Source organism: Rutidosis leptorrhynchoides, chromosome 5 (assembly GCF_046630445.1).
Source record: "Rutidosis leptorrhynchoides isolate AG116_Rl617_1_P2 chromosome 5, CSIRO_AGI_Rlap_v1, whole genome shotgun sequence".
NCBI lineage: Eukaryota > Viridiplantae > Streptophyta > Magnoliopsida > Asterales > Asteraceae > Rutidosis > Rutidosis leptorrhynchoides.
The window spans coordinates 434,782,731-434,808,143 of record NC_092337.1 but is presented as its reverse complement, the minus strand read 5'-3'; the positions used below and the strand labels follow the sequence as shown (position 1 = coordinate 434,808,143).

The window sequence follows — 25,413 nt, the reverse complement described above, 5'->3', positions numbered from 1 at the left end:
ATAGTTTTAAAGTAAAATGAACAATTTTAGACAATTATGTTAAAAGTTATCTTTATATTTATGATTTTTTTTAATAGTCACACATATAATTTTTAAAATTTAATATTTAAATGTATACAGTACAAACCGATTAATCTCCGATTAATCCCCGAATTGCCGATTAATCCTTCCAAAGTCCCGACAGATTAATCCCCGAATAGCGAATTTTGCAACCTTGGTCTTAGGTGCCCGTTGTGTGATGATGATGTGGAATCCGTAGATCATTCAATGATATTTTGTGTTCATGTTATGGATATTTGGAATCGAGTCTTCGCGTGGTGGGGTTTTGGTAATATGACGAATTTAAGTTTGAACGAGATATGTCGAGGAAACAACTTCGGCAGCAATGTCTTGTTTTGGAAAAAAAGGTTTGGCAAGCGGTGGAGTGGGTGTGCATCTACTTAATTTGGAAGAATAGAAATAACTTAGTTTTTCGTGGAACAAAATGGCTAGCTCCAAGAATTTTTAACGAGATTCAATTAAAGTCATACGAGTGGATTTCAAAGAGATCAAAAGGAAGACATTTTGATTGGCTTTCGTGGGTTAACGACCCTAGTGTTTATCTTAGAAGTAGCTAAATAGTCTCGTGATCTTATTCGTGTAGGTTGCTCTCTTTGCAACCATGATTTTGTGTATGTTTGTTGACGAAGCTACTCATGTTCGCCTTGGCACAACGTTGTAATTACCATATTAACTATTCGACAAAACTTATGAATAGTACCAGAGGTATTTTCGTCTTTTCACCTTTTTTTTCTTCCCTTTTTCCTTCTTTCTTTCAAGTAACAACACAAAAGCCCTCCACACTTTGTTCAAAAATTAAAATCGGCCCCCCAACACAGGGGGTTAAAGCGTCAAATCAAAATTTTCATAAAATATCTTAAATAAACTCCACTCAAATATTCAACAGGTCATATCTTCTCGCTCGCAGCGAGTTAAATTTTTCCGACACCATCCTTAAACTCGAAATAATTTTATGAACACAATGTCACTAACTATACGCAAAACGGACACTTTTAAAAAAACGCTAAATATTTAGGGTACTTTTCATATATGTTGATTTTTCACTCGCATGCTCCTTAACTAAACACAATAAAATACATTAAAAATCGAACCCCCGGCGCGAAGCGAGGGTTCGAAAACTAGTTTGTTCTATTTAATAAAATTTGCCTTTCAAAAAAAATATTTAAAAATCGGGCTTATTTTTTTCCTTGTTGTACATGGTGCATTAAGAGTAGTAATGTACAATACTCATAACATAATGTATATGTCGCCTATTTCTTTTTTGGAAGCATTAATCAAAGTCAAGTTCAAAAGTTAACATGTCTGGCCATCTTCGCGAAAATGAACCATGAATTGTTGTTTTTGTTTTATCATCTTGTACAAGGTGTACTTAAAATATAAAGTATAACATTTAAAGTTGCATGTACCACAATTCAAAGCACTTATTTAGAAAGAAAAAAAAAGGTTCGCAAGTTTCAATGCATTTCTGCGAGTTGTTCATCTAGATGTGAAAATTTGTGTCTGACGTCTCTTAAAGAGAGAATAAGAATTACTACGTATTTATTTAAATAATTTTCTCTTTATTATATTGTACTCCGTAATATTTAAATCTTGTTAGGGAAAATTAATTGAAAATGCATTGAACTTTCACCAAATTTCTATTGTATGTATTCAAATTTAAAATCTCCTATTGTATGCATTCAACTATTAAAATATTTATATTGTATGCATTTGACCTATAATAGCAGGTAACCTTCTAAGTCATCTCAATTTCATTTCTAGACATTTACATTTTTAATCCCTCTTATTTGTAAATCTTAATTTCATTGGTCCCTCTTCATCATTGATTCATCTTCATTCTTCATTATCAATAAAAAAAAAAAATAGCTTCCAATTGCAGTAGCTTCCAAATTGCAACTTGAAATTAGAATTGTAATTGAAAGCAAAAATATGACAATAGCTTCCAACCAATTGCTTCCAGTTGCAATTAAAATTGAAAACATATGTGACACTAGCTTCCAATTGCAATTGAAAACATATGTTAGCATCAATCAAACAAAATTATTACTATTATTTTTTTAGAATATTCGGATGTGTTAATGAATTCATGTCTTATTCTACAAACAAAAGTCTGTTCAAACAATACTTCAACTAATTGCCTTATATTTATAATCATCTCAATCAAAGTTTGCTGAAAGGGAGCAAAGCCACAACCCAAAAACCATTTATATTACCATCGCCTACTCCGGTAAGCATCTACTTCCAACGAAACCGTTTATAACCGAATGTTTATAATTGAACGAAATCAAATCAGGATTAGTGGCAGTGAACTGAAAATGGGTTTCAGATCTGAAAAAATGGCGGTTGAGATTTCAGATCTAGAAAATAGCCACCGGAGTTAAGACGCCATTAACCGTCGATTACAAATTTGCTCCGGCGACACCGTAGATATGAACGATGAAGGATACACTTACACGTTTAACAACAATTTGAGAACCTCTAGACACAAAAAATCGTTACTAAGCAGTTGGAATGAATTGATGGGAGAAAAACAAGCAAACGCAATTTTAAATACAGTAACTCACGATGTTCTTATGATTAACATATACATATCTGAAGCTCTTCGCCATTTATTTTTAGGTTGTTTGTAATTTGATAATTTGCAAGTTAAATTAAATTAAACTAAATTATATTGCTTACTTGAGATGTATAATTAAATTGATAATAATAATAGTAGTGGATATAATATATAATATGGTTTGTGACGGTGGTAACTAGACAGTGATCAAGTGGTGGTGGGTGGTGGCTATAGTGAGGTGGTGGTGGAAGAAGAATTTTAGGTTTTTGATCTGGGTGTTTGATTTTGTGGAGGGTTCTTAAAAATTGTTGGTATAAAGGAGTTCTTGAAAGGTGTTTTATGAACAAAGAAGTTTGAGTTGAACAAAGTGGTGGGTTAAGGAGACTTGTAATGGAAATAACTAACGGACGTTATGTTGAGGGATCAACCGTGTCAAAAATCAACGTTATGAACCTGTTACCTGATGTATAAGTCATCGCTTGCATACAATAGTACATGTTTAAAAGTTGAATACATACAATAGGAGATCTGAAAAATGGATGCATACAATAGAAATTCAGTGAAAGTTCAATACATTCTGAAACAATTTTCCCATCTTGTTATTATCATATTTATTTCTTAACTTTATCAATCATATACTATATGAACAGATCATTCCCAACTGCTTATTCCGAAAACATAAAAGAAACAACCAAATCAAAGCGAAAGTTTTTGAACGTGAAACAAACGTGAATTCAAGGGAAACCATTAACCGAAAATCCTCCATCAACTGCAATTGTTTGGCCAGTAATGTAAGAAGCTGCAGGTAAGCAAAGGAACGCAACGAGTGATGACACTTCGTTCGTTTCTGCAACGCGTTTCATTGGAGTTCTAGACACCACTTTATCCATGAACTCTTTATCGCTTAGCACCTATATACGTACAGAACAAAATCGATTTATCTCATCAAATATAATGTAATCAGTGGGTAGTATATATCCTTGATGAAATTATAAAGAAAGAATTTTACGTACAGGTTCGACTAGCGGGGTTGAAGTGAACCATGGTGCTACACTATTAGTTCGAATGTTGTCTTTGGCCCATTCACATGCTAGATTCTTTGCAAGCAGATTTATTGCACCTGTATGTTGAAGTAAAAACTATGCTAAAGTAACAAACCTAAAAAAAACTTTTTTTTTGATATTTGATAAATTAAATAGACAAAATTACGACAAGAGTCAATGTGTTCTGTCCATAATTGTTAACCAGCTTCAATGTTATTATTATTACTCTAATTATTTTTAACTTCGGAAATAATGTAATTTGACATGCATGGGTGGGGAGTCCATTTTACTAATGCACGTTATCTTTATAACTTGAACATATGACAAGGACCCTGAATGTAAAAATATACCTTTAGTGGCAGCATAGACGGAACCGGCAGATATGTTGACTAGACCTGCAACAGAAGACATAAACACAATGCTACCATTTCCAGAAGCTTTTAAAAGAGGATGTGCAAGTTGAGATATGTGATAACAAGATTCTAAATTGGTAGCCATAACCATTGAGTACTCTTCTCCGGTACACTCTGTCGTAACAAACTTATAAAGATTTGTTCCAACATTGTTTATCTACAAGAAACAACAACATGGAGATAAGCACGTATTGTTTTCAAGCAACAAATATATATAGATTAATTATTTCTATAAGATTGAAAAGCTTACTAGTATGTTAAGCTCTCCATTAAAAATCGATGAGACATTTTCTATAAGATGTTCACGTTGAGGACGAGACGTTGCATCGCACACGGATCCAGTAACAATGAAGCCCTTGAGAGACCATTCATGTACGCATTGGTTAAGTTTAACCTCGTCGCGAGAACAGGTGTGCACCCTAGCCCCTAACTTGGTCAGTTCCTCGACAATAGCATAACCAATTCCGTACGTACCCCCGGTGACAAGAGCAGTCATTCCATCAAGAGACCATCTTGAATCTCTAGTCATCGACATTATGTTTACACACTTATTATTGGGTATTTGTAGTAGTATTCTTTCAAGTTTCACTTGCCTTTTATATATCTCTATATATATATAATTGCTTTCTACAATTTTGTGGTTATATAGGGACTAATTTTTGTTTGGATTGCAATTAAATTGACAAATATCATACTCCGTATAAAAGTATACAAACCTGTATAAGAAATGTTCAACTACCTTGTTCGCATTGGCCGCCTTTTTATTTGATTTCCACGATTGATGTCCACATGGGATGTTGAAAGGGATCATTATACACAAATTTTCTTTAGACTATTTTGCCTTTTCATGCTTTAAATTATACGGAGTATCACGTTTTCCCCCCTCATTGACTAAAACAATACCCAAACAATTGATCTACCCCTAAATCTCTCTAGCGACCTCATATTTTTTATTATACCAAAATTGTCGCTGTTTCTTCATTCAATGGAAAGTAAGATACAAATTTATTGTTACACCTAATTTTTGTATTCATTGTGGTATACCGTATAGATAGATATAAGTAATACATATATTATACGGAGTACTACGTAATAGTTAATAGGTCATGGATAGTAACACAGGTGACGTCAATTTGATGTCTTTTTTTCTTAAATTTTGTTATATATACAGCAACAAAAAAAAAAAAACCTAATGGTAAACCTTGTGATTCGTCGGTCATGAAGCCTTGTGACACCTCGGTTATGTTACTCCCGGATTTGGCTAAAGAAGATGATAATTCAGCTTCGGTTCAATCTATGGACGCTATTGTTTCTATGATGGATATTATGGTGGCCGAGTCCGAAAATGGTGAAGTCGTTCCTTCCTCTTCTAATGTGGTTAATTCAATAACGACCAAAGGGAGGAATTCGAGAAGAAGACGCCGAATTTAAGGGGTCGAGAAGGAGAAATTTGGTGAGTTCATCAAGAACGCTTAATGAGGTCTGGGGGAAGATGGTTGCTAATCGCTCGTCTTTCGTGTGATTGGTCGCCCTCTTCTTCTTTCTTTGTGAGATTTGTGGGATGATGTTTCTTAGTGTTTTCTTTCGTTTTTGTTGTTTTGATTCTTAGGTTTGGTGCGAGCTTGGTTTCCTTGTTAGTTTATGTTTTAAGCTCGGTTCTCTTTAGGTTGTACGTTTTTTGGAGCTTCAATTTTTGTTGAAGTATCTCGTTCAATTTTAGGTTGTACTTACGTTATTCGTATATATTTTACGTTTACATTTATATTTATATTTCTCATTTTTTTAAAATGCAAGTTGTCGGCATCACACATATGATTATTAACCACCTTGACGATCATTTGTCACACACGCACGCGTTCTCAGACGAAAACATGAACTATATTACAGGGATCCGAACCTTAAACCGTACCGAGGAGCAGGCGGGTCGAACCTGCATCCTGAACATGGGTCAGTAAAACCACCTTCGGGGCAATTCGGATTTCAGAGTAATATTCCACGAACATTTTTAAAGAGAGAAACTCAAACCTAAGACCTCTTCACCCCTAGCCCTGACCCACCGAAGTGAAACTAAGGATACCACTCAAGCACAAGTACTCGTGGTATTTATGTTTCTCATTTAAGTTGTTCGATATCATTTTGGTTTACGCTTTATGTTTACCCTTTAAATTAAAATTCTTTTGTACCTTTAGAGTGATCATCGGAGTGATAAAATAAAAAAATTAGAAAAAAGTAATGGGTAAAATATGTTTTTAGGTAATTTAGTTGTTTTAAAATCAGATCATAATAATATAAATATAAAATAAACAAATAAAAAAAAGCAAAGAAAAAAAAAAAAGAATATTACCACGAAATAAGAAATACAAGAATACAAGAACTCATACACATACACAATAATAATCAGAAAAAAGAGAAGTAAAAACTCCCCAAATACTCAAATACAAATCGTCTGTTACCTAATACCTACTGCTACTTCAGTACAGCTGCATTGTTACAACCAGAAACCTGAATTCCCCCAATTTCAATTAAAAAGATTCTATCTATCAGATCAGATCTGATCTGTATTGATCCGATTTTTAATTTCAATTAGTATTTAATTTTTGACGGCACCGGCGACTTAAAGAGATGCCGGTGGCTGCATCCGCCATCTACTTCCTAAATCTTCGCGGTGATGTCCTCATCAATCGTCTTTATCGCGATGACGTCGGGTCTGTGCCCTAATTACTTAACACATCTTACTTCTGTTGATTTATCACTTTCAACATCTTTTCTGTATGTATCAATTGTTATATACTTGGTCCTATAGGCAGCATGATCAAAACTACATGTTTTATATGCAACAGGATGATCATTTTTTTATATTAAGTATAGTACTGTAATTTACATTACAACCTGATGTGTTATGTGTAACCTAAATATTAGAATCAAACAAGATTCACATAATAGAAATGCTATAGATGCTTATTTGATCTATTAGAATAGTATTAGGGCATTTGAAAATCTGATTTACATCTATAAATTTGGATCAAGAAACTTAGTTGAAGCAACATGTGGGAACGAAAAGGGTAGAACATGAGTTTTCTTGCATAAGTTGATAAGTATTATTCAAATTAGATGAAAACGTCTCACTAAAATGGGTAGAACATGAGTTGTAAGATGTGTTTTACTTGTTTCTATGATACCATCATTTTCATATGTTATGTATGCATAATGATCATATGCTATGTTTTTGTCTAATCTTTTTTTTTTTCTCCCCCTATGCTATATCAATGTTTATGTCAAAATTGCATTTGCAACAAAATAGGAGAGTAATAGAAAAGATAAAACTTGAATGTTCCTTCCCCGTTATTTTAACGTGTTTCTGTATCTTATTGTTTCTACTTTTTTATATCGTTAGGGGCAATATGGTTGATGCCTTTAGACTGCATATAATGCAAACAAAGGAACTAGGAACATGTCCTGTGCGCCAGATTGGCGGTTGTTCTTTCTTTTATATGAGAATTAGCAATGTTTACATTGTCGTCGTTGTCAGCAGCAATGCAAATGTAGCTTGTGCCTTCAAGTTTGTTGTTGAGGTAATCATCTGATTTTTAAGCCTCTACTTGATTAATACCTTTTTGGCTACCCATTAAAGTATTAACTCATACTATTTATAAAAAAATTGGATTTCTGTCTATGTTTACTTATCTTTATCGTTATGAATACACTTATATATGCCCATTAACATAAGAGTTTTTCTAAACATAGACCTTAGGGCTATGCTTAAGGTGTTAGAACATGCAATATATATTTGTATTATGTTATAATCTACCTTAGATAACTAACCCACTAACTTTGATGTACAACTCTTAACGCTTAAACTATTCTCTTAGTACATCCCTTAGGGCTATCATTAGATAAACTTATAACATAATAGTTGTCAATGCAGTATTTTAACCTTTGACTTTTATTTCAACAACAAAGTAGTATTGTAACATATAAGGCTAGTGGTAATGTACTATTATTCATCTCATGCAGGCGGTTAACTTATTCAAATCATATTTTGGTGGTGCTTTTGATGAGGATGCCATTCGCAACAACTTTGTTTTGATATACGAGTTATTGGATGGTATGTGGTGCTTTATTTAAATAATATTTCTTAAGTTTTTTTATTAACCCGGTTAAGCCGAGTACATACGTGTACAAATACTTGACCTCCTTAGGTAACCTGAACAAGGAAAACCTCATCATGTAACCCATATCTTTAGTTTTGTTATTATCCTAATATAATATAATATATAATATTATTTTATATGATGTTTTACTTTGCGGTATATCTTGTTTGATCTTCAGAAATTATGGACTTTGGTTATCCACAAAATCTTTCTCCCGAAATATTGAAGCTTTACATTACTCAAGAAGGTGTCCGCTCACCATTCTCATCCAAGGTTAGAACTTTCATACGTCTCTAGGATCTTAATTTAATTTAATTTTAGGTAAAATAATAGGTATATAATTTTATAACATTTTTTGTTGTATTTATATTTATGTTTTTATGGTATTAAAGATTTCTGATATGTAAACCAATGTTTTGATGAATGTAACAGCCTACCGATAAACCTGTACCGAATGCTACGCTACAAGTAACTGGCGCAGTTGGGTGGCGCAGAGAAGGTCTGGTTTATAAAAAGAACGAGGTGTTTTTGGATATTGTGGAAAGTGTTAATCTTCTTATGTCTTCAAAAGGTACGATTATCAATTGTGGTTTGCATATTATTATTAAATTATTTTTCATTAGCTGATAAATTATTTAATGTTAATAGGTAGCGTACTGCGTTGTGATGTAACGGGTAAGATTCTTATGAAGTGTTTCCTTTCTGGAATGCCTGATTTGAAGCTGGGATTAAATGACAAAATTGGACTTGAGAAAGAATCTGAAATTAAGTCACGACCTACTAAAAGGTGATTTTTTTAAAAAAATAATTGTATCTTACCCAATTTAGCATTTTTGTTTCTATTATTTTTTGAAAAAAAACTTATGTTTTATTTGAAAATGCAGTGGGAAAACCATCGAGCTCGATGATGTTACATTCCATCAGTGTGTAAACTTAACTAGATTTAATTCAGAAAAAACCGTCAGCTTTGTGCCACCAGATGGTGAATTCGAGCTAATGAAGTAAACTTCTTTTAATCTTCATCTTTTGATCTGTGTGTTTTTTTTATCACTTTGTAATATTATGGTGATTATTATTTTGGTATATTATCCAATAGATATCGTATCACCGAGGGTGTAAATCTTCCATTTCGGGTATTACCCACCATTAAAGAATTAGGAAGGACGCGCATGGAAGTCAATGTTAAGGTTAGTTTTTTATCACCCAAAATGAAACAGAAACAACTCAAAAAACGTACTTATATTGAACACAATGGACCTAAATTTTTTATAAATTACAAAAGCAAGTACAATGAGTCAAAATGATCATGCGGAACATTTATTATCAGCTAATTTACTGTAGTCTTATATTAATCTCATTATCGGGCTTTAGGTAAAGAGTATTTTTGGTGCAATGGACCTTATAATTTTATAAATCACAAAAGCAATTACAATGACCATGTGGAATATTGATTATGATTTAATTTACTGTAGTTGTATGTTAATCTCATTATCTGTCTTTAGGTAAAGAGTGTTTTTGGTGCAAAAATGTTTGCACTTGGAGTTGTGATTAAGATTCCAGTACCCAAACAAACAGCAAAAACAAGCATGCAAGTGACATCAGGGCGAGCAAAGTACAATGCTTCTATGGACTGTTTGTTGTGGAAGTGAGTAACCAAATTTTTTATGTGTCAAGCGAATCGTATTTTAAATATGGCTGTTATTAACCTATGTTATGTTATAATAACTGCAGGATACGAAAATTCCCGGGTCAAACAGAGTCAACTTTGAGCGCAGAAGTTGAATTGATTTCAACGATTGCAGAAAAGAAATCATGGACAAGGCCACCAATACAAATGGAATTTCAGGTGATTATAATTTATCATTATTTCAATTGATAGCTAAGCAAGGTTGTAAAAGTCGCGAGTCGGGGACGAGTCAGTCAGGACCTTGGAGGGACGAGTTGGCATTGACCAATGTTGACTTTTAGTACTTACTAAATAGATTAAACATAATATTTCAAACACATATAGGGAACAAAATCTGATCTTGAAAAGTATTTAAATGTTGAGCAGCTTTGATTTTGAACGACTTTGTATGACTTAGACTCGACTCAGCCCGACCTTTGAACGTTGACTGACTTTGAAGGCGTTTTTGGGTAAAACGGGATGGATTAGTCCCCAAACCGACGTGTCGACTCAACCGATTTTTACGACGTCTCTAAGAAAGTTATTTAAAGCAACACTTTTTGACCCTTTTATACTATCAGTTTTTTTGAATTTATGAAATAGTAAGTGCTCCAATTGTTGGGCTTTTGTAGGTTCCTATGTTTACAGCATCTGGATTAAGAGTGAGGTTTCTCAAGGTACAATTAATCACGTCGCACGGTGTTTTTAACGTTGAAAAATAACAAAAGTTTTAAGTCTCCGATTGTTAAAGCTGTTGTGCTTTTTGTAGGTATGGGAGAAGAGTGGGTACAACACAGTTGAGTGGGTCAGGTATATTACTAAAGCAGGTTCATATGAGATCAGATGCTAACTTTTGTGATGACATGATGACTCATCAGGCGCTATGATCGTAGTTGTGTGCTATATTAACGTTAATAGAAAAATTGGACTGAAAATTTGTTTGTATTCATGTTATAAATTACAAATGCATTTTCTTTGATCGGAATTCGTGACGTTCTTGAAAAGTTAGAAGTGGTTTTGCTTGAGAAAAAGCGTATCGAGCTGTATTGAAACCAAGGTTGCAAAAGACGCGAGACGGGGTCGAGACGGTCGGGTCCTAAAAGGGTCGAGACGGTCGAGACGGGGTCGAGACGGAGGTCTAGATGGATGTTGACTAACGTTGACTTTTAAATAAAAATGTTATATATTATATATATATATTGTACATTACATTATTCCAAACATAAGCATTTCACACCTGTTTAAATACTTCAATATTTCAAACATAAAAAAAGAAATCCTAAGTAATAGCACAACGTTTAATATAAAAAAAAAAAAAAAAACTTGAAAAAAATCAGAAAAACCCGTTTTTTCCCGTCTCGGACCGTGTTTGACCGTCTTTTGACCGTTTTTTGACCGATTTCCGTTTTTTCAAACGTTTTATGTATAAACGGGACGGGGCACTCCAAAATCCGTCTACACCCCCGTCTACATCCCCGTTTTTTCCGTTTTTTACAACACTGATTGAAACTATTCGTTTTAATTCGAACTCATTTTGATCTGATATGTGACTGATTTGTCCTAATGTCATTTTTGTGAGTTTAACTAAACACGTGCTGATATAGCTTGAATAATTGGATGCAAAATTTTAATGGAAGCTCTGATTCATTGATTTGTAAGTAGGGTAAGTAGCTTTAATTAGGCCCCTTTATGTTCATTGATTTTAAGTAGGGTAAGTAGGTCTATTTAGTGGTTGTGTTAGGGGAACTACTTGCTTTTGACTTTTGTGGTCAAATGAGATGTACTTTGATTTCAAAATTGTCATGTTTCTACTTTTCGGTATCCAGATTCCGCTGCATAATTCACGCATTGTTTTGTTTGAAAGTAACCTAAGTTTTGTTATAAAGGTCAACTTGTTTTTTAGTTGGTTTGGTTTGTTTGTAGCCTTGTTTGGGTTGTATGTGTCCTTGTGTTAGGCTCGTTTGTGGTTTGTAGAGCTTAGGTTTTTCATGTTTTGTTCATGTTTCGGCCTTCATGGTTTCATTGGAGTGCCTTGATTTGTAATAAAGTTCTTAGTTTTTTTGGCCAAATAAAAAAACGTGGTGTTCGAGGAGACCAGGGTTCGAGTCTCGGGGGGGGGGGGATTTTCGTGAATTAACTTCGTGTGCTAACCACTAACATTGCCTTTCAAAAAAAAAAAAAAAAAAAAAAAAAAAACGTGTTTTTCTCTTAATTTAAGTAGTCTCTTAATTGTATGGTTTAGAGACGAATGTTGAACCATTTTGCATTAATCATGTTTGTTTCTGATCTCTGAATAATATATGATGATGAATTGTTCAACATTCAGTGAAGAACCATTTAGAAATATATCTTTAAATTATATCAATAACAATGATCAAATAACTATAATGTGTTTTCATTCACGTAAAAAGTTAGTAAGATAAATATACATTAGTTACATTGTTTATCCAAAATCCAAAATGATTATGATTGTAAAACATGTTATTGTCATTCTAAATCAAATTCATTTAGAATTTTTAAATCATTCAAGTTATTAACGATTCATTACCCTTAACACTCATTAATCTTGTTGTTGGCGTAAAAACATCACAATTCACAATTAGTTTATAAAAAAAACTACTTGCAAATACATAAGTAATATATTTGAATGAACATACCAGAAAAAATATATGCTCGCTAGACTTTATTAATGATGCCATTCATTTGAAATCATATGTTTTATGGTTCATTCGCCGAGTCTTGATTACGGGTCATCTTTTGTTATTGTATTGTTTTATTGTCGTTGTTGTGTTCTTTTGCCTTTTGTTGTTGTCCTTTAGTCCCAACTCTCACGTTTGTGTTTAACTCGAGTTGTTGTTGGTTCTTATATTGGGTTAAGCTTGTTTTTTAATTCTTCGCCATTTGATTTATGTATTTTTTGGCCTTCATCATTTTGATGAAATATTCTTTAGTTTTAAAACATCACTATCATATAGTCGTTGAGTTTTGATTAATGGCCCTATTTTTTTATATTGTTTTATTGTCTTCTTGTTGTTGTGCTCTTCTGCGTTTTGTTGTAGTTTTGCTTAGTCGAATGATTTAAGTGCTTCCGGATTTAGAGTTTTAGATTTTGGTCTTGTTTGTTATTGTCGTCTGTTTAGCTTTGCTTGTTTCTGTTCGTGTCAGTCCCTGACATCTGCAACGCCCTTCCCCGCATTTTTTTAAATATGGGGTGAAGGAAAACACTGACCCTTTCGGTGACTTTCGCGGTCACCCTCCCTGAACCGACTTGAGTCTGAACTACGATTTAGATCAAGTTTTACTGAAAACGGATTTCATTTTCGTGCCATATAGGTCGCATTGCGATCTTCTATCCAAGGATCTCGATCTAGGCGAGAGGTTGCACTTGCCATGCTGAACCAACTTTTTTCTTTCTTAAGTGGTAGCGAACCCTTCTCTCTTCTTTTTCGCTTTCTTCTGCAAGTTTTTGGCCGTACTTTCAATTCTCGATGATTTAATTTTATACCTTATTTTTGTTTCGTTTTAAAAAAATAAAAAATAAAATAAAAAATATGTGAGTACTATTTTGACTTCGAGGATTTCGGCTGTAGATAAACAAGCTTTAAAAGAAGTTGTGGAAAAGACGTAAGCAATATCGACACAAACAAAGGTGTCAAAATACAACTGCAACTTCAACTAAAAACCAGTAGCAGATACAATCAATAAATACCCTAATTTTTTCTCATTTTTAAAACCCTAAAAATTCCATCTTTTTCTCCCTTCTCAAACCCCTTGTAAATCCCACCTCAATCTTTATAAACCCAATTGATTAATTTCTTTAAGTTTAGTAGGTTTCAACTAGATTCCCCAAAATTAAACCCCAAGATCCACCTGCATTTGAACAAAACCCACAAATCAATTTTCAGTTTTTCAGTTCAGTTTGTAATTTAATTAATGGATTCTCGTGAATCTTTACCACCGCCGTCACTACAACACCAACCCCACCATAACCACCATCAACCGCCTCCGCCGCCGGGGATGATGATGCCACCAAACACTTACTCACCCCATACCCACCATCAATTACCCAACAATACCAACTCAATTACATCAAACAATAATAAAAATCCAAACTTTATTAACCCCAATTCGATTACACATCAACAACGGTTCTCTTTTAATACTTCCGATCAGTACGGTGACGGTTCTTCCCCTTCCGGTGGGTTTAGGTCAGGTGGGTATTCAGTTGAACCCGCCCGGAAGAAAAGGGGCAGACCCAGGAAGTATTCTCCCTCTCAAGATGGTAACATTGCGCTTGGTTTGAATCCGGATCCGGTAATGGCTGTTTCGAATGTTGGTGGTGGCAATTTGGATTCTTCTAACGACGGCAATGGTGGCGGAACTTCGAATACGGATTCGGCTGCTAAGAAACATAGAGGAAGGCCCCCTGGTTCTGGGAAAAAGCAGTTGGATGCTTTAGGTATATATATGTGTCTATATTTATTGTTGGAATCATATAAGTTGACATAATAATTTAACCAAGGTTATATATTATAGGACTGTCGTTAAGGTGTATGAAAAGGTTGTACAATTCAATAACCGTCGTCAAACCATGTACAAGTTATTTATGATATATTAATAAGGTTTTCAATAATCTTATGAAACTAAAAATCTAGTAGTTTATAATTTATAATTGTATCTACTCCGGGTGCATTTGTGTTATATCTGCATTGTTTGTGTATTGGATATATAAAATAAAATGTCAAGTTCGTAAATTTGTCTATCTACATGACTTGAAATTGAAAAGTATAGAGTGATCTTACCATTTTAATTTTAGAGTTGCTTACTTTATAGAATTGTTTCTAATGTTGAATTTTAGTTTGTTTTCATTTTTTTTGTTGATGAATGTTAATGTTATAATGGTTAAAAGGGTTTATTTTATTTTTATTTATTTATTTATTTTTATTTTTTTTTTGTGATGGGCAGGTGTACCTGGAGTTGGATTTACACCTCATGTGATTATTGTTAAAGCAGGAGAGGTAAATTTTTAGATTAATCGAATGAATGATAATAAGGATATTAGTAATCTCGATTTGATTTTTGAATTACTATATGGTGTATGACTTTATGTTAATATCTTTTTATGAAATGGTGCTTTTCAGAACTTACATGTTTTTTGTGAATGAAATGTGAGAATTGTTGATTTGTTGATGATATTGAGATTTGTATTAGCTTTGATTGATTATTTGATTATAGATTATAGGCTAATTGAGGGTGTCATATGGTTAAGCAATTAAGCTTAAATACGTCCTATTAAAAATAAAAAAGTGTTCTATAATAAGTAAATTTCGACTCTGACGTTGCATCTGCTTCTGCACATGTTTATTGTGAATCACACTTACACATGTATTGTCTAGAGTGATTTACGTTTTATTTATTTATTTATCTATTTAAATTGTTCAAGCTATACTAGTAAACTTAGCGGTTTCATCTACAACATATACTACAATAACTACCACCTACTGATAGTTGTAATCAGATATTTAGATCCCTTGATTTTATAATCTCTCGGTTTATGGTATCCTTAATTTTATTAAATCCTATGTATAAATGATACTTAAAGTTCCTTGATTTTTTTCCCTGATTTTTTTACAGGATATAGCATCGACAATTATGTCGTTTTCACAACAAGGTCCTCGTACAGTTTGTATTTTATCTGCTATCGGTTCCATTTGTAACGTGACTCTTCGACAGCCTGCATCGACTGGCGGCACCGTAACCTACGAGGTTTATCCTTTTTCTCCCCTCACGTGTTGTGCTTACATGATTGATGGTGCAACTTTAATTCTTAATTGTTGCTACGCGTTTTAAGTGTTCACATGTATTAACCTTCATATTATTATTAGTACCCTACCCTTTCCTCCAAATAAGCTAACATTCATATTTATTTTCTTTTTCTTAGAAAAGGATTATATATCTTAGAAAATATATTATAAATATAGCTATAGGTATTATAAGGGTAACATTCCAGCGAGAACGTTCTTATATTTAAATATGAATATGATGAGAACACTTGTGTGCCCCACAATTAAAATAAGTTTAAAAGCTAAAAAAGGGTAAAAATGTACTTTCTCTCTTCAATATCTCTATTGCGTTTTCTTCTCCCTAAATTATCTCTTGTATAGATGTTGGTGAAGATAATTGACGTGCATCAGATAGAAATAATCAAATCTAACTTTATTTAGGTAACTCATTAACATTATTTGCTTTTAGAAATTGGACACATAGGCATCCATTTAATACATGGATTCAAACCAATCATTTTGCATCCATTTTATACATGTAGTTAAACCAATCATTGTGCATGAACAGTTTCATGGATGCATTTATAATTTTATATGTGAATGGGCAGCCGTCTAGTTGTAATCATCAACCTTCAAGCGGTGATGCATCGAACAAAATAGATGAAAGCAACTCGCACAAATGCATCTCTGAAACTCTTTGAACGAACAGCATCTTAATGTTTATGTACATCCATAATTGTATGCATCCTTTTTTTAGCTTATTATATGTTGGTGGATTAAGATTCAAGAACTCATTAATTAGATGCTAATTAAGATGAATGTTTTTAAAATGGACGTTTTAAAAATGAAAATTACATACAAACCAATTGAAAATTACCTATATTGGATGATTATTATGAAGGCTGACAAATGCTTTTAGATGCAATCAAAAGTATTAATATAATCATCCAAGTTATCATATGAATACTTAAAAGGTGAAAGAAAAATGGAGGTTGAATTAGTGGTTAGCCGAGAATCTTACAGAGACGATGAAGGGAGAAAAAATAGGAGGGAAGTTACCACCAAGCCCTTGTTCTAGTTTTCACTTTTTATTCATATTTAATATAAATATAAATAAAATTAAATAAGTGGTCCAGAACTGTTCTCACCCAATTTTAAAATGAGAACGTTCTCATTTGAACTTTGAACGCTCCTCATAGGTATAATAGCTAAAATACATATTTAGGACAAGTAATTTAGGCACATGTATCTTTCTTCTTCCTTTGTAAACATAAAAGGTTAACATAAAGGTCAACCATGTCTCTTCTAGGTAGGGCTGGAAAAACACGTAGTTTGGCTAACGGGTCAAAATGGGTAATATTTTTGCGCTGTTATAAACATGTTGGGCTAGGTTGGCCCAAACCCATTGATCTATTAAAAATTGTATTATATATAATTCAAGAGTATCTATACATATTGAGAGAGTCTGGATCATTTGAAAAACCTTTTTTTTTGTGCGTGTGTGAGGAAAGAGGCATTAGAATTTTAGACCAATCAATTCATAATAATGGATACCTAAGATTTTATTGATTACTAAATCATTATTCATAAATTTAAATAGGCATCACAGTTATTTTTTCCTTAAAATGTGGATAATCTGTTATTCAAAATTTGGATAATCTATTGTGTATTATTCTATTATATCTATCTAAAAACAAAAGAAAACTTGATCACACCCAGTATGTTTATATATTTGGATTTTTACAAATTACATGTAAAAAGATTGGATCATACCCTGCCATTCCAACTACATGCCGATTTCAGTTAGTCCTTGTTCAAGTCTTGTTCAATTATGAGTGATGGTATATGATCCGATTTTCTGTTTTTGTTATTTTCTATTATAACCTTGTTTTAAAGCATAAACACCAATCAAGTATGTCTAATGATCCATACGAGATGCAAGAATCAAATCATGTCTTTACAGATGTGTTAATGATTCGATTCAGTGGCGGAGCTTGAACAAAATTTAATTTTGGGTGGCGAAAAGCATAAAGCGTAACAACCTAACCGGGTTATTCCATAATCATTTTCGACCCTTTTCCCGACCTTTCAAGATATGCTGCCAGTGAGGTAATGAACCCTTGTGAAGTAAATTGTTTGATAGTGCAAATTTTGCAAGCCTTCACCGTTGTGGCCATATATTTTCATATGGACTCCGGTTTAGTTGATTTAAAAGCTCAAACTTATGTAACTTAAAGGGCTACAAATTTCATCTCTTGCTCAGTGGGCAAAGACCCCTCCTATTCCCTTAAAAGCTCCGCCCCTGATTCGGGCTTTATGTTGTATATTTTGTAATTCCGTTCAAATTATTTGATGATTATCTAGTCTAAGGAAACCTACTAAGAAGTAAGAAGCTTCAATTGTTCATTAACTTTCATTTCTGTGTGTATTCTTGAAACTATTGATTATATCATCCGGCAATATGTGATATGATAAAGATTCATTTTATTCGTTAACTAATCGTTTATGTGTGAAACCAGTTTATAGTTATTTTACAAATCTTATCTTATTGGGAGGTGATGTTTGTCCAGACCATGGGAAATTACCAAACAGTATTGACATGCATCTCCAAAAGGCGCAAAATATTCGTTGCGCGTGTTCTCGATGATACGAATCCTTTTTGATGATTGATAACATCGATCTACTTACAAGTTATATTAAAAGTAAGCAATCAAAGGGGGTTTCAATATCCCCGGGTATCGGGCAACCTATATCTCGAGCCTTTTTGAGAAACATGCACAATACCGACCAAGGAGTTGGTATGTTACCCATGTTATCATAGCAAAAAAGTATATAGTATATAGTAACAATATTAAAGTATATTTCATCATAAAGAATTTTAACAGCTTTTATACTTTTGGATTGCTTTCAACTAATTACACCGTTTCACCTGTTTGGCTGTTCCCATTTTAGTTAAAATCATTTCGCTTAACCATTTGACCCTTTGTACGATGAGTATTAAATCAACCAATTTGTAGGTAACTAGGTCTAATTTGCCTCTTATTTCTTCGAGTTGTGAAAAAATAGATATGGGCCGACACCCAACAACCAACTGTAGCTAGTGGCTGTACAACAACAACAACAACAATACCCAATCCCGCGCCTGCGAGGTATGGGGGAGGTAAGGTGTAGACAATCCTTCCTCTACCCTAAACTAGAAGAGAAGTCGTTTCTGTTACCACGAGTCGAGAGAATTCTCCACCCACGGTAAAGGAAATTCATCCCCTCTCTACTCCAGGGTAGAGAGATTGCTTCCGTGAGGACCTCCGGCTAAAAAAAAGACTTTTTTTTTTTTTTTTTTTTTTAAAACTAGAAAATAGAAATTAAAAAATAAATTAAAACATACAAAGATACATAAAAAATAATAATAAAAATAATAATAAAAATAATAATAATAATAATAATAATAATAATAATAATAATAATAAAATATAGGGGGGACGCCATGAAAATGGTAGAATCAGATTTTCATGGGGTTTAAAGCATGCCTAAGAATCAATTTAGGCTCTGAGCGGCAGTCAAGACGCCACTAAAACGACGCTTGTCGTTGCCTCAATAAATAGAGCCAAAAGACCTTGTGGACAGCAACTCGAGGGCATGCCGGGTGGAAGTTGTTGCGCAAGCAAAGAGCCAACCACCCTTAGCAAACCAAAAACCACTCATGCACCTTTACGGTAGACACCCCCGAAACCACCCAACTAAGAGGAACCAACCAAGTTCTAGAGCAAGGGAAGTCGTCCTCAGCCATAATGGTCCCAAGATGCACCGAGCGATGCGAATCACTTGATCATACATACATGCATACATACGTACATACATACACACATACCTAAACCTACATACACACCAGACATACCTACGTAAATACATGAGACATACCTACGTACAAGTATGAAACATACCTACGTACATACATACATGCATAAAGCCACACATACAACCATACATACATAGCATAAACACCCAGTCCTACATAAACCTATTAGCAAAACATACATACATGAGTGAATATACCACACCTGCAGACAAGTAAAAAACAAGCATACATACATACCTACCTACAAATATACATACATAAAAAACAAACTCACATATAAAAACGTGTGTAACTGCATCACACCTTCATTACAAAACCTACATGCATGCATACGTACATACCAACATACAAGAACCTACGTGCATACGTACAAACAACCAAGCAAGCATGCATACATCCAAAACCAAAGATACCAAAAATATACTCATTTAATACTATTAGTAACAATACATAAAACTAATAAAAACGATAGTAATAGTAATACAAATAATAGTAATAATAATAGTTCATATAAATATTAATAGTAATAAATATTTGTAATACAAATACTAATACACTAATAATTAATAATAGTGATACAAAAAATAATAATAATAACAATAACAATACTAATAATTGTAATAGTAAGAATAATAACAGTAATAGCAGTAATAGCAGTAATAACAGTAATAACAGTAATAACAATAACAATAATAATAATAAAAGTAGCCCTACTCAACTATTCTTATTCTAGCCCTCCACGCATCCCTATCAGAAGTCATGTCCTCGGTCAACGAAAGCTCCCTCATGTCGAGTCTTAGTCTATCCATCCACCTACGAGTAGGTCTACCCCTTCTCCTTACACCATCTACCGTGAGTGCCTCAACTCTCCTAACCGGGGCAATACGTGGTCGTCTCATCACATGCCCAAACCAACGAAGTCGTTCTTCTCTTAGCTTGTCGATGATGCTACTGACTCCAAGTTTTTCCCTAAACACACCATTTGGTATCATATCTAGCATGGTTTTACCACACGTCCACCTAAGCATCCTCATTTCTGCCACCTCCATCCTTCTCTCTTGGGCCTTCGTCATTGGTCAACATTCTGATCCGTACAACATGGCAGGTCTGATTGCCACCTTGAGGAATTTTCCTTTCAATTTGAGTGGTATCTTCTTGTCGCACAAAACCCCTTTCGCTGCTCTCCACTTCAACCAACCTACCTTAATACGATGAGTCACGTCCTCATCTATCCTCCCTGATTTGTGGAGGACCGAGCCTAGATATCTAAACGACTCTTGTGGGTGCAAGATCTGGTCCCCAATGCTGATGTTCCCTCCAACATTAAGTTCATCATCAGTCCTACCGAATTCGCAACTAAGATATTCCGTCTTTTGTCTACTGATCCGTAGCCCATTTTGTTCTAGGGCTTCCCTCCATTGTTCTAGCCTTCTATTAAGCTCATCCTTTGTTTCCGATACAAGCACGATATCATCGGCAAAAATCAGACACCAAGGGATGTTCTCTTGTATTCCTCGATACAGCTCGTCGAGGATCAAAGCAAAAAGGAAAGGACTAAGGGCCGATCCCTGGTGCAACCCTACTTCTATCGGGAAATACTCTGTGTTTCCCACAGGCGTCCGAACGCAGGCCTTCGCCCCATCGTACATATCCATAATAGCTCTAATATATCTACTTGGGATACCCCTAACATCCATAATAGCTCTAATATATCTACTTGGGATACCCCTAACGTTAAGGGTCTTCCAAATCAACTTTCGCGGTACGCAATCATAGGCCTTTTCCAAGTCTAAGAAGACCATCTCTAGACCCTTTTGTTTCTCCCTATACTTCTCCATAACGCTTCTTAAAATATGAATTGCCTCCATCGAAGAGCGCCCTGGCATGAAACCAAATTGGTTTTCGGAAACCGTAGTTTCGCGTCGGAGTCTAGTCTCAATCACTCTCTCCCAAAGCTTCATAGTATGACTAAGTAATTTTATGCCTCTATAATTACCACAGATTTGGGCATCCCCTTTATTTTTGTAAATGGGGATAATCTCGCTGAGTCTCCATTCCGTAGGCATTTTATAACTTCTAAGCGTCTTATTGTAAAGACACGTCAACCACCTGACACCATCCTCGCCTAGGCACCGCCACGCCTCTATTGGGATCTGGTCTGGTCCAACAGCTTTGTTTCTACCCATCTTTCGTAGTGCCGATCTTACTTCTTCCTGACTGATTCTCCTACAGAAATTGTTGTTCTGGAAATGTCCTATTCCCAAGTCCTGCGGGTCCTCTTGGCGCCCGGGTCCTTCACCCACGAAAAGAGATTGGAAATACCCTTCCCATCTTTTCCTAATTTCGTCTTCCTTTACTATGGTTTGACCGGCTTCATCCTTGATGAACTTGATGTTATCTATATCCCTCCTCCTACGCTCCCTAGCTTTAGCAATCCTGTAAATATCATTTGCTCCTTCTTTGGAGTCTAGTTTCCTATACAAAACTTCATACGCTTTATCTTTTGCACGGGCAACGGCCTTCTTAGCTTCTCTTTTAGCTTCTTTATACCTTTCTTCTGCCCTAGTTCTGTCATCACGTGTCCCGTCCCGACATGTAACGAGCTCCCTAAACCTCAGTTGCTTAAGTGCGACTTTGGTTTGAACCTCATCACTAATCCACCATGATTCTCTACAAGACTTGTGTCCTCTCGATGTCCCTACTGCCACACCTAAGGTTTCCTTGGCGACATCTCTAATAGTTGATGCGAAACTATTCCACATCTGATCTGCATCCCCATGAGTAACAGTATCCATTACTGCCTCTACTCTTTCCAAAACAGATGCTTTGAAAGTTTCGGCTTTCTCTTCATTCAGATTCTTCCAAAGGATCCTAGGTTGGGTGGGTCTCCCTCTCCTAGTAACCCGTCTATGCGGAACCAAGTCCATGACCAAAAGTCTGTGTTGAGTGGAACAGGTCCAGGTAGTCAGGGCTTTACAGTCTCTGCAGGTCCTAAGGTCCCCTTTGCGAAGCAGCAAATAATCAATCTGAGTACTATGACCTCCACTGTGGAAGGTTGCTAGCTGAGCTTCCGTCTTCCTAAAGAAAGAGTTTGCAACAACCAAATCGTGGGCAACAGCGAATTCGAGAATGGAGCGTCCTTCTTCATTTCGAACTCCGTACCCAAAGCCCCCATGGACACCCGCATATCCGTCTGAAATCGTTCCTATATGTCCATTAAGGTCTCCCCCAATAAGTAATCGATGATCAGCGGGGCAACTCCTCACAACTTCATCTAACGATTCCCAAAAGCGACTTTTTTCTTCTTCGCCTAAACCAGCATGAGGTGCGTAAGCGCAAATAACCATGTAAGACTCCTCCTGGATAACTAACCTAACCGACATAATCCTATCGCTACACCTACCCACACCCACAATATTATCCTTATGACGGGGCCCTATAAAGATCCCTACCCCGTTTCTAGCTACTCTGGAACCCGAAAACCACAACTTGTAGTCACCAATGTCAACCGCCTCTTCACCCTTCCATCTGGTCTCTTGAACACACAATATGTCCACTTTACTCTTAAGTAACGTCTCTACAAGTTCACGGGATTTGCTCGTCAAACTTCCTACATTCCAACTACCTGCGCTCTCGTGATGTGATTACAAGTCTTCTTGAATAATGAATGTCATCTGTAGCTAGTGGCTGTATTTGGTTTAATTTTGGTTCCAGTTCAGTCACAATAAGCAGCCCTATTTTCTTAATCATGGTTAAAAAATTTTAGTTGTTATGTTCTTACCTGCGCTCTCGTGATGTGATTACAAGTCTTCTTGAATAATGAATGTCATCTGTCTTACATTGGGTGGGTCAAGGTGGTAGTATTATTGTAGATATTGATAAATCTAACAAGTGGATTTTGATGGTGTAATTTTCAGGGTCGATTTGAGATAATATCTCTATCAGGTTCATTCATGCATTCGGAGGTTGATGGTAAACGTAGCAAACCAAGTGGATTGAGCATTTCTCTTGCCGGTTCAGATGGGCGGGTTTTGGGTGGCGGTGTTACTGGAATGTTGGTGGCTGCATCACCCGTACAGGTCCTCTCTCTATACAATCAACATAAGCACATATATACATATACATACATATATACATATGTGTGTGTGTGTGTGTGTTTATTATCTACTTCTGCACTATATTACTTGTATACCTTTTTATAACTGTACATTTAGTTTAAATTTTTTGAAGAAATGTAATCTATTGCAAATGACGACTTCACTCATAAAATATGCAACACAATATCAACTCCAAATTCTTATTATTAATTAAAAACTAGGTATTAGATATGTGACGTTCTGACCGTATAAATTTTCTAATTTTAGGAAAAGTACAGAAAAAGGTACTATACTTTTCACCTATTTCAATTTAAGGCACAAAATAATTTATAATTTTATTTTTTATGGTATCAAGCTTTCAAATTGTAATAAGCTAGGCACTTGTTTTACTTAAATTGCCACAAATAAGTTGCCGAAATTCTTTTGTTAAGTAACATTTCTACTTGATCAGTTCTAAAAAATATTGAGCAAGAAGAGAGAAATTAGACTTAAAGATCAAGTAGATTTACTTATAAATAAGAAATACAACAAGTTATCTGTGAAATTTCAAGTATAAAACGTCCCCAACTTGATTACAAATCGAAAGTGCTATACCTTAAATTATAATATTAATTACATTTTTGTTGTACTTTTCCCTTTCATTTTAGTCATTTGGAGTTTCTAATATTTTGTATTATTTAATTATTTATTACTTTTATATGGTGTGTTGCAGGTTATTGTTGGTAGCTTTATTGCCGAGGTAAAGAAACCCAAAATCGGGCTATCGTCAGATGCACCACCACCAAACATGTTGAATTTTGGTGGTGGTGGGGCCGTTCCCGGTGTAAGTCCACCGTCTGAAGGGGTGTCAAGTGAATCATCCGACGAAAGCGGAAGCAGCCCTCTTCATACAATCGCGGGATCCTACAACAACGCTACCCAACACCAGCACCTACACCACCACCACCAACAACAACAACAACAACAACCTATGCAAAATCTGCCCATGTATTCGAACATGGGCTGGCCGGGCTCTACCATCAACATGTTACCAAATTGACGAAATTTGCTATATTCTCGACAACGAATCTCACATGATCATGATGGTGATGTTAGCATTGAGTGTACCGATTAATTTGTGTACGCGAGCGGGCAATTATACTTGAGTTCTCTTTCTTTTTCGGAACTTGAATATTGTTCTTTTTCACAGTGTTTAGTAAAGTATTTCTTTTAAACTTGCAAAGTTAGGAATCAACGTTGACGACTTCCATGGTTTTATAGACATTTTTGGTTTGTCCAGCAAAAGTTGCTTTGTGAGCCCAACCATAGCTAGCTAGAGTCGCATGTTTAGCTTTTTTCAAGCTCGAGCATTGAAAAAACTAAGCTTGAATTATATAATGAGCCCAATATGGGCTTATAAAGGAGTGGCATATGTAAAAGCTAGTTTGATCGTAATATGCATTTTTATCTACTTGAGTTGAACTCGAACCTGCATTATGAAGAACTTGTTGGGTTATCGAGTCGAGTTTTGTTAAGCTTTAGCTAGTTTGACTCGGCTTAGTTGTCCTAGATGTGACTGATACAAGTTACAATGCATACAATTGCTATATAATGTAGTGATTTGATGATTGGTAGGTGGTTTATGAACGGTTAACGATAAATTCACCTTTATAAATGATAAACCTATCAAAATTATGCATTAAATGGTCATACCATACATTCTACATTAATGCATGTTTTTGATGAATTTATCACGCACTCATTAAATTTTATTCATACACCACTAAATCACTATCACTATATACATT

General features: G+C 34.8%; 3 protein-coding genes across 3 annotated transcripts; 2 read left to right on the top strand and 1 right to left on the bottom strand.

Moving 5' to 3' along the window:
- Positions 1-3,351: 3,351 nt before the first annotated feature.
- On the bottom strand, positions 3,352-4,608 carry LOC139848016 (tropinone reductase homolog At5g06060-like). Its single transcript, XM_071837757.1, has 4 exons — positions 4,324-4,608; positions 4,011-4,230; positions 3,631-3,737; positions 3,352-3,528 (listed from the first exon to the last, which is right to left on the bottom strand). Exons 1-4 carry the CDS (start codon positions 4,606-4,608, stop codon positions 3,352-3,354), a joined length of 789 nt encoding a protein of 262 aa, XP_071693858.1.
- A 1,845-nt stretch (positions 4,609-6,453) lies between these two features.
- LOC139848015 (AP-2 complex subunit mu) lies at positions 6,454-10,937 on the top strand. The gene is made up of 12 exons (XM_071837756.1): positions 6,454-6,778; positions 7,468-7,645; positions 8,088-8,178; positions 8,403-8,497; positions 8,657-8,795; positions 8,873-9,011; positions 9,109-9,225; positions 9,321-9,411; positions 9,727-9,869; positions 9,956-10,070; positions 10,523-10,567; positions 10,660-10,937. The coding sequence occupies exons 1-12, from the start codon at positions 6,696-6,698 to the stop codon at positions 10,738-10,740; spliced, it is 1,317 nt and encodes a 438-aa protein (XP_071693857.1). The 5' UTR covers positions 6,454-6,695; the 3' UTR covers positions 10,741-10,937.
- A 2,600-nt stretch (positions 10,938-13,537) lies between these two features.
- Positions 13,538-25,178, top strand: LOC139847226 (AT-hook motif nuclear-localized protein 10-like). Its single transcript, XM_071836879.1, has 5 exons — positions 13,538-14,349; positions 14,856-14,908; positions 15,525-15,656; positions 23,447-23,608; positions 24,339-25,178. Exons 1-5 carry the CDS (start codon positions 13,824-13,826, stop codon positions 24,663-24,665), a joined length of 1,200 nt encoding a protein of 399 aa, XP_071692980.1. The 5' UTR covers positions 13,538-13,823; the 3' UTR covers positions 24,666-25,178.
- Positions 25,179-25,413: the final 235 nt, after the last annotated feature.

What these genes read in the sequence shown, in the direction of transcription:
- LOC139847226 (XM_071836879.1), top strand. Translation starts at nt 13,824, where the DNA reads ATGGATTCTCGTGAATCTTTACCACCGCCGTCACTACAACACCAACCC. An exon ending in GCGGCACCGTAACCTACGAG is followed by an intron (nt 15,657 to 23,446) that starts GTTTATCCTTTT and finishes TGTAATTTTCAG; the next exon opens with GGTCGATTTGAGATAATATC. An exon ending in TGGCTGCATCACCCGTACAG is followed by an intron (nt 23,609 to 24,338) that starts GTCCTCTCTCTA and finishes GGTGTGTTGCAG; the next exon opens with GTTATTGTTGGTAGCTTTAT.
- LOC139848015 (XM_071837756.1), top strand. Translation starts at nt 6,696, where the DNA reads ATGCCGGTGGCTGCATCCGCCATCTACTTCCTAAATCTTCGCGGTGAT. An exon ending in TCTTCTTATGTCTTCAAAAG is followed by an intron (nt 8,796 to 8,872) that starts GTACGATTATCA and finishes TAATGTTAATAG; the next exon opens with GTAGCGTACTGCGTTGTGAT. An exon ending in GGTGAATTCGAGCTAATGAA is followed by an intron (nt 9,226 to 9,320) that starts GTAAACTTCTTT and finishes ATTATCCAATAG; the next exon opens with ATATCGTATCACCGAGGGTG.
- LOC139848016 (XM_071837757.1), bottom strand. Translation starts at nt 4,608, where the DNA reads ATGTCGATGACTAGAGATTCAAGATGGTCTCTTGATGGAATGACTGCT. An exon ending in ATGGAGAGCTTAACATACTA is followed by an intron (nt 4,231 to 4,323) that starts GTAAGCTTTTCA and finishes TGTTTCTTGTAG; the next exon opens with ATAAACAATGTTGGAACAAA. An exon ending in CGTCTATGCTGCCACTAAAG is followed by an intron (nt 3,738 to 4,010) that starts GTATATTTTTAC and finishes TTCAACATACAG; the next exon opens with GTGCAATAAATCTGCTTGCA.